This window comes from Macaca nemestrina, chromosome 10 (assembly GCF_043159975.1).
Source record: "Macaca nemestrina isolate mMacNem1 chromosome 10, mMacNem.hap1, whole genome shotgun sequence".
In the NCBI taxonomy this organism is placed as follows: Eukaryota; Metazoa; Chordata; class Mammalia; order Primates; family Cercopithecidae; genus Macaca; species Macaca nemestrina.
The window spans coordinates 64,703,917-64,718,885 of NC_092134.1; the positions used below are offsets into that span (position 1 = coordinate 64,703,917).

Here is a 14,969-nt window from a genome sequence, read left to right on the forward strand (position 1 = left end):
GCTATTTGAGAGACTGACGTGGGGATTGCTTGAGTCCAGGACTTTGAAGCTGAGCAACACAGTGAGACCCCCATCTCTAAATTAAATGAATGAGGTAGGGAAATTAAAACTTTCACACCCAGGACATGCCTGTTGCAACTTTGTAGCCTTCATGCAATACTCAGGGGAAAAGTCTTCATAATTCCTTGGCATAAGTCACACCAAGAAAAGTTTTTAAAAATTAGTATGTGAACCTGCGATAGGAAACATGCCCTTGTTAAGAGTTTCTTCTCTAGAATGAAAACCCAGTTCTTTAAGAGTAGGCACTGAGGAACTAAATTAAGTTGCCTGAAATTTCCCACTCAGGTGCCCACCACTTCTGGTGTTCAGGAAGACAGAGGCATCTGGGAATTGTGAGGAGCACATTGGCGCTCTTGGGGCTCCAACTTGAACTGTATTTAAATAAGCAGCAACACACATATTGACTACCTAAGGACTCAAATGAGTCCAATTGGCCAGGTACTGTGGCTCATACCTGTAATCCCAGCACTTTGAGAGATCGAGGTGAGTGGATCACTTGAGGTCAAGAGTTTGAGACCAGCCTGGCCAACATGGCGAAACCCTGTCTCTACTAAAATACAAAAATTAGCCAGGCGTGGTGGCAGGCGCCTGTAATCCCAGCTACTAGGGAGGCTGAGGCAGAGAATCACTTGAACCTGGGAGACGGAGGTTTGCAGTGAGATATCATGCCACTGCACTCTGGCCTGGGAGACACAGCAAGACCCTATCTCAAAAATAAATAAATAAAAATGAAAAACAAGTCCATTTGAGGGCATCCTAATTAAGAGTCTAAGGTTGAAAGAATTTTGTAATTCTACAACCTTAGTGGGTTTCTGTTGTTGTTTTTAAAAGTACATTCAAAAAACAAGGCAAAACAAAAGATGAATACAGAGGCGAGGGGGTATGCAAAACAAGTTCCTAAATAGATGACAGACCTTGTCCATTTACCCACATACAGTTAGGATGGAAGCATATAATAGTCCTCCTCCTCATTTAGGCTAAGTAGTTTTCCACTGTTGTTCAACAAATAGGTAATAGTCTTTGGAAATAGTCACCCTAGGTTGTACAAAGTTTCTATATATATAGTTTGTTGCAAGTAACAAAACTACTTTTAAGACTCACTTCTTTCCCCTTCCCCCCCAATCTAGTCTGTATTTGTTTTGGTATGAATTTTTTGTTTTTATTTTTTGCAAAGCAGCATAGCAATAATCATGATTACAGGACTGCATGAGCTGTAAAAATCATTTGCATATTAGTAAGAATAAAGAAAACAGGAAGACAAGATTAATTCTTTGAGAAACAACAACAAAAAAAGCACATAATATAGAGCTGATCAAATTCTATGATCCCATCTCAGGCTTCCTGAGCCAGCTCTCTTTAGGGGTGGCATCTATAAATACATATTCAAGAAATTCCTTAGATGATTAGCAAGTTTGGGGAATTACTGTTTTCTATTAGATTCACATTCTTTTAGTTGTCTCCTGTTTATAAGCCCTACACTCTAGCCTATTTGGTATATTTGTTGGTTCATAAAAATGCCCAGCATTTATCATTTCTTGCTCATACTGATTTCTTAATCTGTAGAGAGCCTCATCCTTCTTGTGTCTCTCTTTGCCTTTGCAAATTCAGTGCATTACTCAAATCCCAACCTAATATTACTTCCTGAGAGTCTTTTCAGCTGGAGAGAGCTTCTTCCTGCTCAGACTACTTGTAATTCTTTTTTTTTGGAGACAGTGTCTCGTTCTGTCCCTAAGGCTGGAGTACAGTGGCGCGATCTCGGCTCACTGCAACCTCTGTCTCCAGGTTCAAGAGATTCTCATGCCTCAGCCTCCCCTGAATAGCTGGGTTTACAGGTGCCTGCCACCATGCCTGGCTAATTTCTGTAATTTTTAGTAGAGACAGGGTTTCACCATGTTGGCCAGGCTGGTCTCAAACTCCTGACAACAGGTGATCCGCCTGCCTTGGCCTCCCGAAGTGCTGGGGTTACAGACGTAAGCCACTGCACCCAGCCACTACTTGTATTTTTTAATGACACCTTTTAAATGTACTTATGGTATTTCCCCTATTAGAAGAGCTGGATTTGTAATCTCCAATGTATTCAGTGCTTACTATGTGCCAGGTACTATGCTAAGTCTTTATACGCTCTTGTTTTGATAGGAAGTTTGCTAAATGAAAGCTAAACTAGAAATGTCTTCAAAATAACTAAAATAATAATAGCATGTTATGTTAGAAAACATTCTTGTTATAGTCTTACTTTTAATATTCAAAAAATACTACATTTTATAAAAAATTACTTACCTGGCTTAAAAATAAATCTACTTTCCATCATCTTTATGATTTTATTTTATTTTTTATTTTTTTGAGACGGAGTCTGGCTCTGTCGCCCAGGCTGGAGTGCAGTGGCCAGATCTCAGCTCACTGTAAGCTCCGCCTCCTGGGTTTACCCCATTCTCCTTCCTCAGCCTCCCGAGTAGCTGGGACTACAGGCGCCCACCACCTCGCCTGGCTAGTTTTTTGTATTGTTTACTAGAGACGGGGTTTCACCGTGTTAGCCAGGATGGTCTTGATCTCCTGACCTCATGATCGGCCCGTCTCGGCCTCCCAAAGTGCTGGGATTACAGGCTTGAGCCACCACGCCTGGCCCATCTTTATGATTTTAAAATATCAGAATGCTTATGATTACAGAAAAAAACTAGAATAGAAAATTTAATTTTCTCATAAAGAGACAATCCTCGAATTTGTAAAAACAAAAATTTTAGTTTTAATATAGTTTTATTAATAAGCATACAGAGAAACGCTGATATATATACATTACATGTTCAAAGTGTCACGATAATATTCTGAAACGTACAAAATTCAAATGTCTAAATTTTACATGGCAATGCAAAAGAAAAAATTAATAACAAGTATATTTTATTAAAAACTTCATTTATCATGAAAATTAGTGAGATTACAAAGATTAAACTATAACTGAATTTCATACCCTAATGGGTCAAGTCCCTGGTCTAGGAGCATTAGAGAGGACTCTCTTAGCTTCTGCAGCAACTTCCTTAGCTCTTCCTTAGAAAATACCTGATTTTTAAAAAGAGAAATAAGAATGAGAACAAAGACAAGTATGAACTTAGTTATTGATTAGCTTCATATAAGAAGAAATTCCTCTTTAAGATTTATGTAGCCAAAGGCTAGTAAATTAGAGTGGTTCAGGAATTTCAAGGCGAATTCTCAGAGTCAGTCTATATATTTCTAACTGCTTACAAATATATACACATTTTGGGAAAAAAGCACAAACATTAAAACAGGACTATTACTTTAAGAAAATCCAAGAACAATTACAAATGTAAACACATCTTCACAAAATATTACTACAGAGCATATCAAATCATTAAAATTTAAAACTACAATGCTCTAGAACTTACCAGGTACAGTTTGTGGCGCTCAGAGGATACCATATCTGCTAACTGTAGGCATTCCTGATACTGACCAGTACTGTGCAATATTGTATGAAGCAGAAAACACAACATTGGCAGACAAAGCTTTCTCAGTAAAACCATTTGATGTGTTCTTTCATGGTCTTCTTCAGCATCCTACAAACAGACATCAATAAATCATTTTAACAATTTAAGCTAAAGATCCTTACAAAAAGAAAAGCTAAGTACTGAATCAAATCCAGAATGTAATTGGTAGATAAGATTTAACAGCAAAAAAGTATGAAGATGAATAAAGTAGACTCTACAGAGAGGTCAGAGGTATGACAGTGAAAATAAAATGCTTCTGCATTTGTATTTCTAATAAACTTACTGTGTCCTGAATAAAAACATGCATAAAAAGAATGAGTTAGAAACTGAATATCATTAGAGCAAAAATCAGAACAGAAAACAATCACCACTCCCTTGGATGTTTACACAGATAAATCAAGATAGCTCTAAGGAGGCCTGAGAGGACACACCAGACTGACAGCAATGGCTGTTGCTGGGAAAAAGAGGATATGGGGAGGGGCACACAGGGAGGGTCAACTTCACTGCAGACTACTTTTCTTACAAACAAGGAAAATGGAATTTATGATTTCTTCATATAATTTTTAAAAACAGAACCTATAGACTTGAATAATACAATTAATGAGTCAGAACAGATATATGAGGAAAACAAGTAGGAAAAACAATTGTCATTCCTTTATACATACATGGATCTTTCTTAAAATCGATGTGAACAGTAAAAGTACAGAAAAAAGAGTAAACCTCTTATGCCCACTACATTTACTTACAACAAATTTGAAAATTAAAATAATTAAAAAGTAACCAAACACATAATTTCTTTTTTTTTTTTTCTTTTCTTTTTTTACCTTTTTCTTCTTTTTTGAGACAGTGTCTCTCTCTGTTGCCCAGTCTGGAATGCAGCGGTACAATCATGGCTCTCTGAAGCCTTGATCTCCGCGCTCAAGCGATCCTCCTACTTCAGCCTCCCAAGTAGCTAAGAACCACAGGCATGTGCCACCATGCCTGGCTAATTTTTTTATTTAAAAAAAATAATAATTTTATTATTTGCAGAGATGGGGTCTCCCTATGTTGCCCAAGCTGGTATCAAACTCTTGGGCTCAAGTGATTCTCCTGCCTGAGCCTCCCAAAGTGCTGGGATTACAGGAATGACACACTACAATTTCTGAAATAATCTTAAAAACAGAAAGGAAATCAATAGCACTAATAGTGCAGAAAAAACAAAAAACATAAAAACAGGATAAGCTAAAATAATAACTGCTCCTTTGAAAAGCCTAATGGAATATCTAAAAATATCTTCATGTGAGAGGCTATATTAAATTGCTAAAACATTTTTCAAATGAAGATGTAAGTGGAGGGGTTAATCAACAACAAAATATAATCTGGTAATTAATACCAAGGAGTAATTGTACTAATTTGGGCTAATTTAAGTCAGGTTTCCACACATAGGAAAAATTACTATTAATATTTTGGTCCTGTTTGAAGCATAAATACATAAAAGCAAATATTAAAGTGCTTCTTTACAAGGGAAGCACCTGTATTTCTTTCCTCAAATAGATACTTGCTACCTTCAGAGGTGGATTTTAAATACTTCAAGGTTTTATTTGTAATTCATATTAGTGATCCCAACCTAGAACCCAGTAAGAATAAGAGGACTGCTTCTTTCTGGACCTTTCCATTTGTGCTCCAATATAGTCTTTCTGTCTATGTTAAAGAGGCCGGGTGCCCCTGGCTTCTGACTCCTTGTTGCCTGAAAAGCAGCAGGTTACTTTCTCATCTCATAGGATGGACACAGACTTGCTTTTCCTAAATCGTGTTGCTGCCATAATATCAGAGTGTGCTGCAGGTAATCTCTTCTGCTAATTATAATGAATTCTGATACTAGCGGGCAGGCTGCCAGCAACCATCCAGGGTAATGGCTGACAGACCCAGCAATTTGCTACAGGGAAAAGTAAATAAACAGCTCTGCTAAAACTGAAGACATTTTTCTCATCTGAATGAACAAAACCTTTGAAATAGCCCGTAAATATGTAAAACAGACAGATTATTTCCACTAGGGATATATAGTGTCTTGTATGTGAGAAAAACTCATTACCTAATATGTGTTGATAGCAAGAGTTGATTGATACTGTTATTACAGCTATTCCTAATCTGAAGACAGTACATTAACCTCAGTAACACAATTATCATTCATTTACCAAGTACCACTGAAAGCCTCTCATGTGCTCAGCATTATTTTAAGTGCCAGAGTCAAAGAAATAAAGAAAACAAGGTTACTCCCTTCACGAAGGTTATATTCTAATGAGGGTAGACATAAAAAAGCAAATAAATTAATACGTATTATATCAGATTGTGCTAAGTGCTATAAAGAAAACTACTGCAGGATATGGAGATTAAAAGGGACAGGTGTGTGTGTTATTTGTGTGTGTGTGTGTGTGTGTGTATACACATGCATACATGCTATTTTAAATAGGGTGGCTGGGTTGGGGAGAGGTTCTTGAAAGAGATGACATTGGAGCAGACTGCTGAAAGAAGTACAAAGTCATCCATGCACATATCTTGGCGAAGGAGCATTCTAGGCAGAGCGGAACCAGTGAAGAGGCCCAGAAGGCTAGGATATAGTGACGGGAGAGCAGTAGGCCACAAGATTAGGGGGTTAGTTTAAAAAAAAGAACAAAACAAAACAAAAGTATGTATACTCTTGTACATCAAGAAAAGAAAGATTTTATTCCAAGTGCAATAAGAAGGCATCAGAAAGTTCTGAGTAAGAGAGTCGCATATATTCCATTCTGAAAGGGTCACTAGTCCATCTGCATAAGGAACAGGTTGTATAAAGAACAGTGAGAAGCCAGGGAAGACAGCAGAGGCTTGGACTAGAATGTACTAGAGGTAGAGGTAGTGAAAGGTAGGTAAAGATGACCTGCCTGCTCCATTTTCTCTGCCATCCCTCTGTGCCACCAGCCCCAACACTAAGGGGACTATTCCAGTTATTTAAAAACTTGAGGGGTAGCTATATAAAAAAGCACATAATGCTTGGGCTATTGCATACAGCCATGCCTTGTACAAGGGTGGCTGGCCAAGCAAGTCAGTGGGGCTGAAATCTAGCCTGTGTTCTGTTCTATATGTTGTGTGCACTTGCCATGGAATCTATCTATGTAAGGGAAGGGAATTAAAATTTTTTTTTTTTTTTGGGACGGAGTCTCCCTCTGTTGCCCAGGCTGGAGTGCAGTGGTGCAATCTTGGCTCACTGAAACCTCCGCCTCCCTGGATTCAATCGATTCTCCTGCCTCAGCCTCCCTAGTAGCTGGGATTACAGGTGCGAGCCACCATACCCGGCTAATTTTTTGTATTTTTAGTTTATTTTTTTGAGACAGAGGCTCGCTCCGTCACCAGGCTGGAGTGCAGTGGCACGATCTCAGCTCACTGCAAACTCCGCCTCCCAGGTTCAAGCGATTCTTCTGCCTCAGCCTCCCAAGTAGCTGGGACTACAGGCACGTGCCACCATGCCTGGCTAGTTTTCTGTATTTTTAGTAGAGACAGGGTTTCACCATGTTGGCCAGGATGATCTCAATCTCCTGACCTTGTGGTCCGCCCACCTTGGCCTTCCAAAGTGCTGGGATTACGGGCATGAGCCACTGTGCCCAGCCAATTTTTTGTATTTTTAGTAGAAACGGGGTTTCACCATATTTGTCAGGCTGGCCTCGAATTCCTGGCCTCATGTGACCCGCCCTCCTCGGCCTCCCAAAGTGCTGGGATTATAATCAGGCATGAGCCACCGCTCCCGGCTAGAATTACAATTTTCTAATTCACATACAAGTGACATGTGTTAGCAGGAGCCTTGAACAGTGCCCTACGTCATCGACCATATAGGAGTATTAGGCTCAACAAAGGTGATTAAAATGTTATTAATCATTTAACTGTTCAACAAACCTCTTTTCTGGATTAGTTTTAAAGAAATAATTGAGACTGAATATTGATTTTTAAATCCCTGATGAAACAAAATGGCATATCATTCATTGCCTTCCATCTCAACTCCTTTTTTTTTTTTCTGAGACAGTGTCTCACTCTGTCACCTAGGCTGAAGTGCAGTGGCACGATCTCGGCTCACTGCAACCTCTGCCTCCTGGGTTCAGGCCATTCTCCTGCCTCAGCCTCCCCAGTGGCTGGGACTACAGGCATGCATCAACATACTGGGCTATTTTTTTCGTATTTTTAGTAGAAATGGGGTTTTGCCATGTTGTCCAGGCTGGTCTGAAGCTCCTGACCTCAGGTGATCCACCCGCCTCAGCCTCTCAAAGTGCTCGGAATACAGGCGTGAGCCACCACGCTTGACCTCAACTCCAATTTTACGAGACCCCAGACTATTTTGTGGCTTTCACTACCTAATCTACTTAATTAATAATTAGAATAGCAAAGATTTATATATAAGTAAAGCATTGAAGTCTTTTCAAAATTTAAGTGACACTTAATTAGCATTTTACAACATTAAAATTTTATCTTCAAAAGAATCAGCATGAATCAGATGAGAAAGGTTTTGCCAGAGGAACCTGTGGAAGGTTTAAAACAAGTCAAGGGAGTTCTATTATGAACATTAGGATAAAAAGTGGAGACTCGGCTGGGCACAGTGGCGCACACCTGTAATCCCAGGCACTTTGGGAGGCCAAGGAAGGTGGGTCACCTGAGGTCAGGAGTTCAAGACCAGCCTGGCCAACATGGTGAGATCCCATCTCTACTAAAAATACAAAAATTAGCTGGGCATGGTGGCAGATGCCTGTAATCCCAGGTACTTGGGAGGCTGAGGCAAGAGAATCTGGGAGGCAGAGGTTGCAGTGAGCCAAGGTTGTGCCATTGCACTCCAGCCTGGGCGACAAGAGCAAAACTCTTTCTCAAAAAAAAAAAAAAAAAAAAAAAAAAAAAAAAGTGGAGACATAGTGACTCATGCCTGTAATCCCAGCACTTTGGGAGGCCAAGGGGGGAGGACAGCTTGAGGCTAGGAATTCAAGACCAGCTTGGGCAACACAGCAAGATACAGTCTCAAAAAAAAAAAAACAAAAAAAAAAACAGTCAGGCATGATGGCGTGTGCCTGTTGTCCTAGCTACTGGGGAGGCTGATGCAGAAGGACTGCTTGAGCCCAAAGGTTTGAGGCTGCAGTGAGCTATGATCAAGCGACTGTCCTCCAGCCTGGGTGGCAGAGCAAGATGTTGTCTCTAAAACAACAACAAAAAAATAAAGTGGAGACATTTGAGATAATTACTCCCTCAGTAATAGTGGCAAATAGGGGCTCAAATTTAGTTCACTGTCCCGCCTCTATTCTTTTTCCTTCTGGTCAGAGAGGCTAAAAAAAAAAAAAAAAAAAGCAGCAGCTAAAATTAAAGAAAAAGTATTAAATAGATGAGAGTATGAAGAATAGCAAAAGGAAAGATATCAAGAACACTCCTATCATTTTCTTTGTTCAAAATAATACATTGAATATCCAAGAAGCCAGCATTTCCAGTTCTCAGACAGCTCATCAGGTCTACAAAGGATAAACTAAGCTACTCATTGTTTCTGTCATGCACCAGGGTCAGGCTGCAATGTCTTTACCTTATATGACTATTATCTCAGTATCCTTCCTTTCCCCATCTCAGCTCATCCAAATTCTACCAGTATGTTCAAGATTCAGTTAAATGTTATACATTTCAAGCATACTTTCCAGTTCCCTTTCAGGTGGAAACAATCTTTTCTTTTCTGGTACTCAGAAAATACTTAACTTGTGCCTTTCTTATGGCACTTAATACTTCTGTAACTGGTTCTCAACACAGGCTATATATTACATTAAAGCACTCCAGGTGATTAAAAAAACAAAAACAAACCCCTGCCCTACCTCAGACCAATTACACCAGAATCTCTGGGAGTAGAACCCTGTAGTATTTTTTAAAAGTTTGCCAGGTCATTAAAATGGACAGCCCAGAGGTGAGAGCCCCTACCTTAGCTATGCCTTACTGATACTACTCGAGTTATCTTTGTATCTGTAAATGGAGTCACATACGTGTATAATTAAATTTTTAGCTCCAGAATTTTTAAAAATTAGATTTTTGTATCCTGTGTGAACACAGTAAATGTGAACTAACACTTTATCCAAGAATCAAATATTCCCATTCCCTAGCTAGTATTTTCAGTTTAGCTTAAAATATGGGATTTAGCTATATCTACAATTATGTAAAATCTGTAGATGCTTCCATTTAGAGACAGAACATTTAAAAAAAAACATGGTGACTGTTTCGGTTTTTGGCTATAAACAATGCACACAGCTTACCTCTCTAACATCCACCATCCACCCTCCATCAACAAACAACAAGACGTTATACATTTTCTCCTTCACATCAGCAGTTAGGGCATCCAAATGCCCTTTCCAAATACCAAAATCCATCTGCAAAACAAACACAAGGCAGACATATAATGTATAAAACCCAATAAATAATGTATTTGTAAAGTACAGACAGGAACATACATATAGAACATCATTCTAAAGAGTTGACGTTTCAGTCTGCCAAATACAAAAATAAGTATCAACAGACTGCAGTTAAATAAAATGCTAAAATGTTAACTTTGTAAATGAATGTTCATGTCACCTGAAGGCATTTTTCATGTTTGGTTAATTACCTACAGAAAAGTAACTAAACAGATTGTGTCTCCCAAAGCAGGACATTAACAGGAAGATTACCTGTTATGATAGAAAGATAGTGCTGAAGAAATGATCTATTTAAATATACAACATACATTTATAAGATGCAATAGGCACATCCCAGATCCATATTTAACTTACTTCATATTTCCTTTCTTTGTGTTCATGAGCCACTTTCTCAGTAAAAGTTGGTTGAGGTATCAAAGTAGGTTTTTGTGGAACTGAATTCATATGCTTAAACCACTCATTAAAGGTTTCATGGGCTTCCTAAAATGTAAAATAAAGAACCAAAATATAAAATAACAAAAGTTTTCACTTTTATCGTTTCACCAAAATTTTTAACATTTGATTCTTAGAAATAATTTTGCAGCATCAAGAAATAAAAACTGTTAAATATATATATTTTTTGCCTCCAAAAATTCATATCATGAATAAATGTTTTGTCAAGTGACAAACAAGGTATATATATTGTGTTTTCTGGCATCTTCTCCAATATCAGCACCCTGACTGTATATGTATCTTGACATTTATCACTCTGTAACATAGGCATGTGTACTTGTCTTCTTAACTAGCCTATTAGTTTTTAGAGGGCAAGGATAGGGTGCTATCCACAGATTTGGCCCTACTACCTAACCCACTATAATTACATAATTATTTATTGAATAAATTTTTTTTTTGTTTTTGAGACAGGACCTTGCTCTGTCACCCAGGCTGGAGTGCATGATCTAATGAAGATAAGGCATGATTTCTGCTCACTGCAGCCTCAACTCCCTGGGCTCATGTGATCCTCCCACCTAGGCCTCTCAAGTAGCTGGGACTACAAGTACATGCTACTATGCCTGGCGAATTTCGTTTTTATTTTTTTGTAGAGATGGGGGGGATCTCACTGTGTTGCTCAGGCCAGTCTTGAACTCCCAGGCTCAAGCGATCCTCTTGCCTTGGCATCCAAAGTGTTGGGATTATAGGCGTGAGACACCGCATCTGGCCTTGAATGAATTTTGAATGAGTATGTTGCTATTTCAGTCATAACAAACCTACAGCATCTTGCTTTTTCTCAGTTATTGATAAAAGCAGAAATTTAAAGCTGAGACATGCGTTCACAAAATCTTAAGAAAACATAACTTCCAGACATCATAGACACTATCTACCATGTGAGATGATCTTGGTTGGTTAGCATCGATTAGAGAATCATGCTAATGAAGACAAGGTCATGTCAGTCCCCTTGTGGATGACTCAGCACTATAGTCACAAGAAAGGTAAGATGAACCAACACTACTTCTAGAAAAAAGTTCAAACTCTGAGAGTGAATCCGAAAAATCATCATGAAGATAGGCACATTTGCAGCTTTCTTTACAGTCTCACCAAATAAGCTCTGATGCACAAATGTTCTCTGATAGCATTATCATCTTCAGCAGGAAGTGGACTTTCCATTCCTTGTTCCTCCCACTGATTATAGATTTCTGCTATAGAATCCTGAGGAATTTTCACAAATACTTCTTTTGCAGCTTCGTGCTTTTTTGATGCTGTGAAAAAAGACACACAATTTTGAATACCCGTGGACTTCCCTGTAATGGTTTCTAAAGGAGTCAAATCACTGGTTTCCAAATTTTACAGTGACCTGTATCTATTTCAGGGCCCAAAGCACTCTGTTAAAAGTCTTGGTGATCTTTCTACCTGATAGACTGGCTTTTTCCTATCTCAATGTGATACTATCACAAAAGGATACACCAAATGCAGTTACTTTTACATACTTCTATGTCTTGAAGCAATTAAGTTTTCAAAGTCTGATAGCCTTGCGATTATTTGCAAAATTGATTAAGATAATGAAAATTCACCGTTAAAATGTTTTGTTTCATAATATCATGTTTGATAAAGAGTGGCTGGTTTTTCCCTCCCCACGGAAGGATCAAAAACAACTCCCCCAAATTCAAAAACACATGAATTTGAATAAAAACGTTTAAAAAAAGAATAAAAAGTCTGGGTGTGGTGGCTCACGCCTATAATCCCAGCACTTCAGGAGGCCAAGGTGGGAGGACTGCTTCAAGGCCAGGAGTTCGAGACCTGCCTAGGCAACATAGTGAGAACCCATCTCTAGAAAAAAATGTTTAAAAATTAGGTGGGTGTGGTGGCAGGTGCCTGTAGTCCCAGCTACTTGGGAGGCTGAGGTAGAAAGAAGAATGGCGCCCAGGAGTTTGAAGCTGCATAAAAATATAGCATACCTAAGAATTTTCTCATAATTGCATTGCCTTGTTTCAGTGCTTCTGCCCTCTGCGCTGGGTCAAATACCAACCAGTCAATTACATCAATTTTTAAACGATCCTCCTATTTATGAAATGGGAAAAAAAGAAAAAGGAACATCAGGTTTTTTTTTTTTTTTTTAAAGATATTCTACAAATTAGTAGAATTAACTTACACCTGTACTTCCAGTAAACATCATTTTCCCTCAAGTTATACAAAATTATGAAAGCATCTAACTTTCCTTAGTGTATTTTCATATTTAACAGCTCTCTATTAAATTATAGAAAATACTGCTGGGCATGCTGGCTCACATCCGTAATCCTAGCACATTGGGAGGCCAAGGAGAGCGGATCCCTTGAGCTCACGAGTTTGAGACCAGCCTGGGTAACATGGCAAAACCCCTTCGCTACAAGGAATACAAAAAATTAGCTGGGCATGGTGGCACATGCCTGTAATCCCAGCTACTCGGGAGACCGAGGGAGGGTGGCTTGAGCCTAGAAGGCAAAGGTTGCAGTGAGCAGAGATAGCGCCACTGCACTCCAGCCTTGGTAATAGAGCTAGACCTTGTTGTCTCAAAAAAATAAAAATAAGGCCGGGCGCAGTGGCTCAAGTCTGTAATCCCAGCACTTTGGGAGGCCAAGATGGGCGGATCATGAGGTCAGGAGATCGAGACCATCCTGGCTAACACAGTGAAACCCCGTCTCTACTAAAAAATACAAAAAACTAGCCGGGCGAGGTGGCGGGCGCCTGTAGTCCCAGCTACTCCCGAGGCTGAGGCAGGAGAATGGCGTAAACCCAGGAGGCAGAGCTTGCAGTGAGCTGAGATCCGGCCACTGCACTCCAGCCCGGGCGACAGAGCAAGACTCCGTCTCAAAAATAAATAAATAAATAAATAAATAAAAATAAAAATAAATTATAGAAAAAAACTTACTGGATTATTAATCTGGAATTATATATTGTATGCTCACCAATTTAACCATGTGATTCCTTTAAATGCTACTCTAAGATAGTTTTCTTAGATATAACTTTCTATTTCTTTCTGAAAATATGAGTAAGCAAGCTACATAAGTTAGTGATTCAATCAAGTATTTAAAATAACCTGATGAGCAACAAGCCAAAGCTGAGATTTTTTTTCTATTAAAGAAGCTCCTTTAACATACTACTATAAGTAATCCTTTATGTAAGACTTTAAATTTAAAAGGTCTGGGCTGACAAAGAGACATTCTTAAAAAAGAAAAACTAATGTACTACTACTTTTATGAAGGGAGAAGTTCAGCAAGGAATAACATAAAAGATTATTAGAAGTTACACAACACCTCTGCCCCCCATCCCAAATTACCTCAGTAGTGCCAGTATCTAGGGCTGGGGCCAGGTCATGATGACTAAATTCACCATTATCTTTCTTTCGAATATTCTCAACTACAGTTTTTGTTATTGTTGCAACATCCAAATCTAAATAATTTTTTGAAGCAACAAAAAACAGAGATTAATAATTGATAGTAATATTTTCTAAACAGTCATAATGATTCAGTAAATTTGGAACAATAATTCCTTAAAATAAAATATGTAAAATATGAAAGATATTTATACAAAAGAAAATGCCAAAATTAAAAGATATTTTACATATGAGTTACAGCATAAGTAACTTTAGTCCTAAAACAAAAATTCCCTGAAAATTTTATTCCTTTTTTCCCCTCAACAGAAATAAGATTTAAAACTAGAAGGATAAATGTTACTACAGCCAAAATGAATATTTGCCTACAAAGGCCAAAAGACAAACTTTTCAACCATTTTTACCTGCTTCTTTAGCCAACTCCAGGCAATGGTGGCGCTGTTCAAATTCTGTAACACTTTCCAAAAACAATGCATACTGGGCAACAGCTAGGTCTTGAGGCAAATGACAGGTATAAAATGCTATGAGATTTGTATGTTTTTCTCTTATTAAAAGCTAAAAAATAGAAAAAGATCAAAGTATGTCATAATAAAATAAAAAGTTTACTTTAAAATTTCAAATGTATTCAGGAAAGGTTCATACAGATGTGGATTTGTGTTGCTAACAGAATAATTTTATTTTATATTTATTTATTTGTTTGAGACAGAGTCTCACTCTGTCACCCAGGCTGGGGTATAGTGGCACGATCATGGCTCACTGCAACCTGTCTCCCGGGCTCAGGTGATCCTCCCACCGCAGCCTCCCCAGTCGGTGGGACTACAGGTGCATGCCACCACGCCCTGCTAATTTTTTGTATTTTTTAAGTAGAGACGGCTTTTCGCTATGCTGCCCAGGCTGGTCTCAAACTCCTGGGCTCAAGTGATCTGCCCACCTTGGCCTCCTAAAGTACTGGGATTACAGGAATGGGCCCCTGTGTCCAGCCTAGAATAATTTTAAATTCCAAAAAGTGAGTACAGTTGACTCTTAAACAGCACAAGTTTGAACTGTGTGGGTCCACTTATAAGTGGATTTTTTCCAATAAATATATTGGAAAGGCCGGGCGCGGTGGCTCAAGCCTGTAATCCCAGCACTTTGGGAGGCCGA

The 14,969-nt window shown here is 38.7% G+C and overlaps 1 protein-coding gene across 3 annotated transcripts in view; it reads right to left on the reverse strand.

Annotated features, from left to right (window-relative positions):
- Positions 1–2,809: 2,809 nt before the first annotated feature.
- Positions 2,810–14,969, reverse strand: part of LOC105473484 (nucleoporin 107) — a 56,160-nt gene continuing 44,000 nt past the window's right edge. For 2 of the 3 annotated variants that reach the window (XM_071071463.1, XM_071071465.1), the window contains exons 21-28: positions 14,231–14,381; positions 13,773–13,885; positions 12,415–12,517; positions 11,558–11,718; positions 10,337–10,462; positions 9,827–9,940; positions 3,456–3,623; positions 2,811–3,111 (exon numbers count right to left, since the gene is read on the reverse strand). In XM_071071463.1, the coding sequence (XP_070927564.1) occupies positions 3,004–3,111; positions 3,456–3,623; positions 9,827–9,940; positions 10,337–10,462; positions 11,558–11,718; positions 12,415–12,517; positions 13,773–13,885; positions 14,231–14,381 (1,044 nt within the window). In that variant the 3' untranslated portion in view covers positions 2,811–3,003. Of the gene's footprint in view, positions 3,112–3,455; positions 3,624–9,826; positions 9,941–10,336; positions 10,463–11,557; positions 11,719–12,414; positions 12,518–13,772; positions 13,886–14,230; positions 14,382–14,969 lie in introns of all 3 variants that reach the window. The other variant, XM_071071464.1, reaches the window with a different exon arrangement.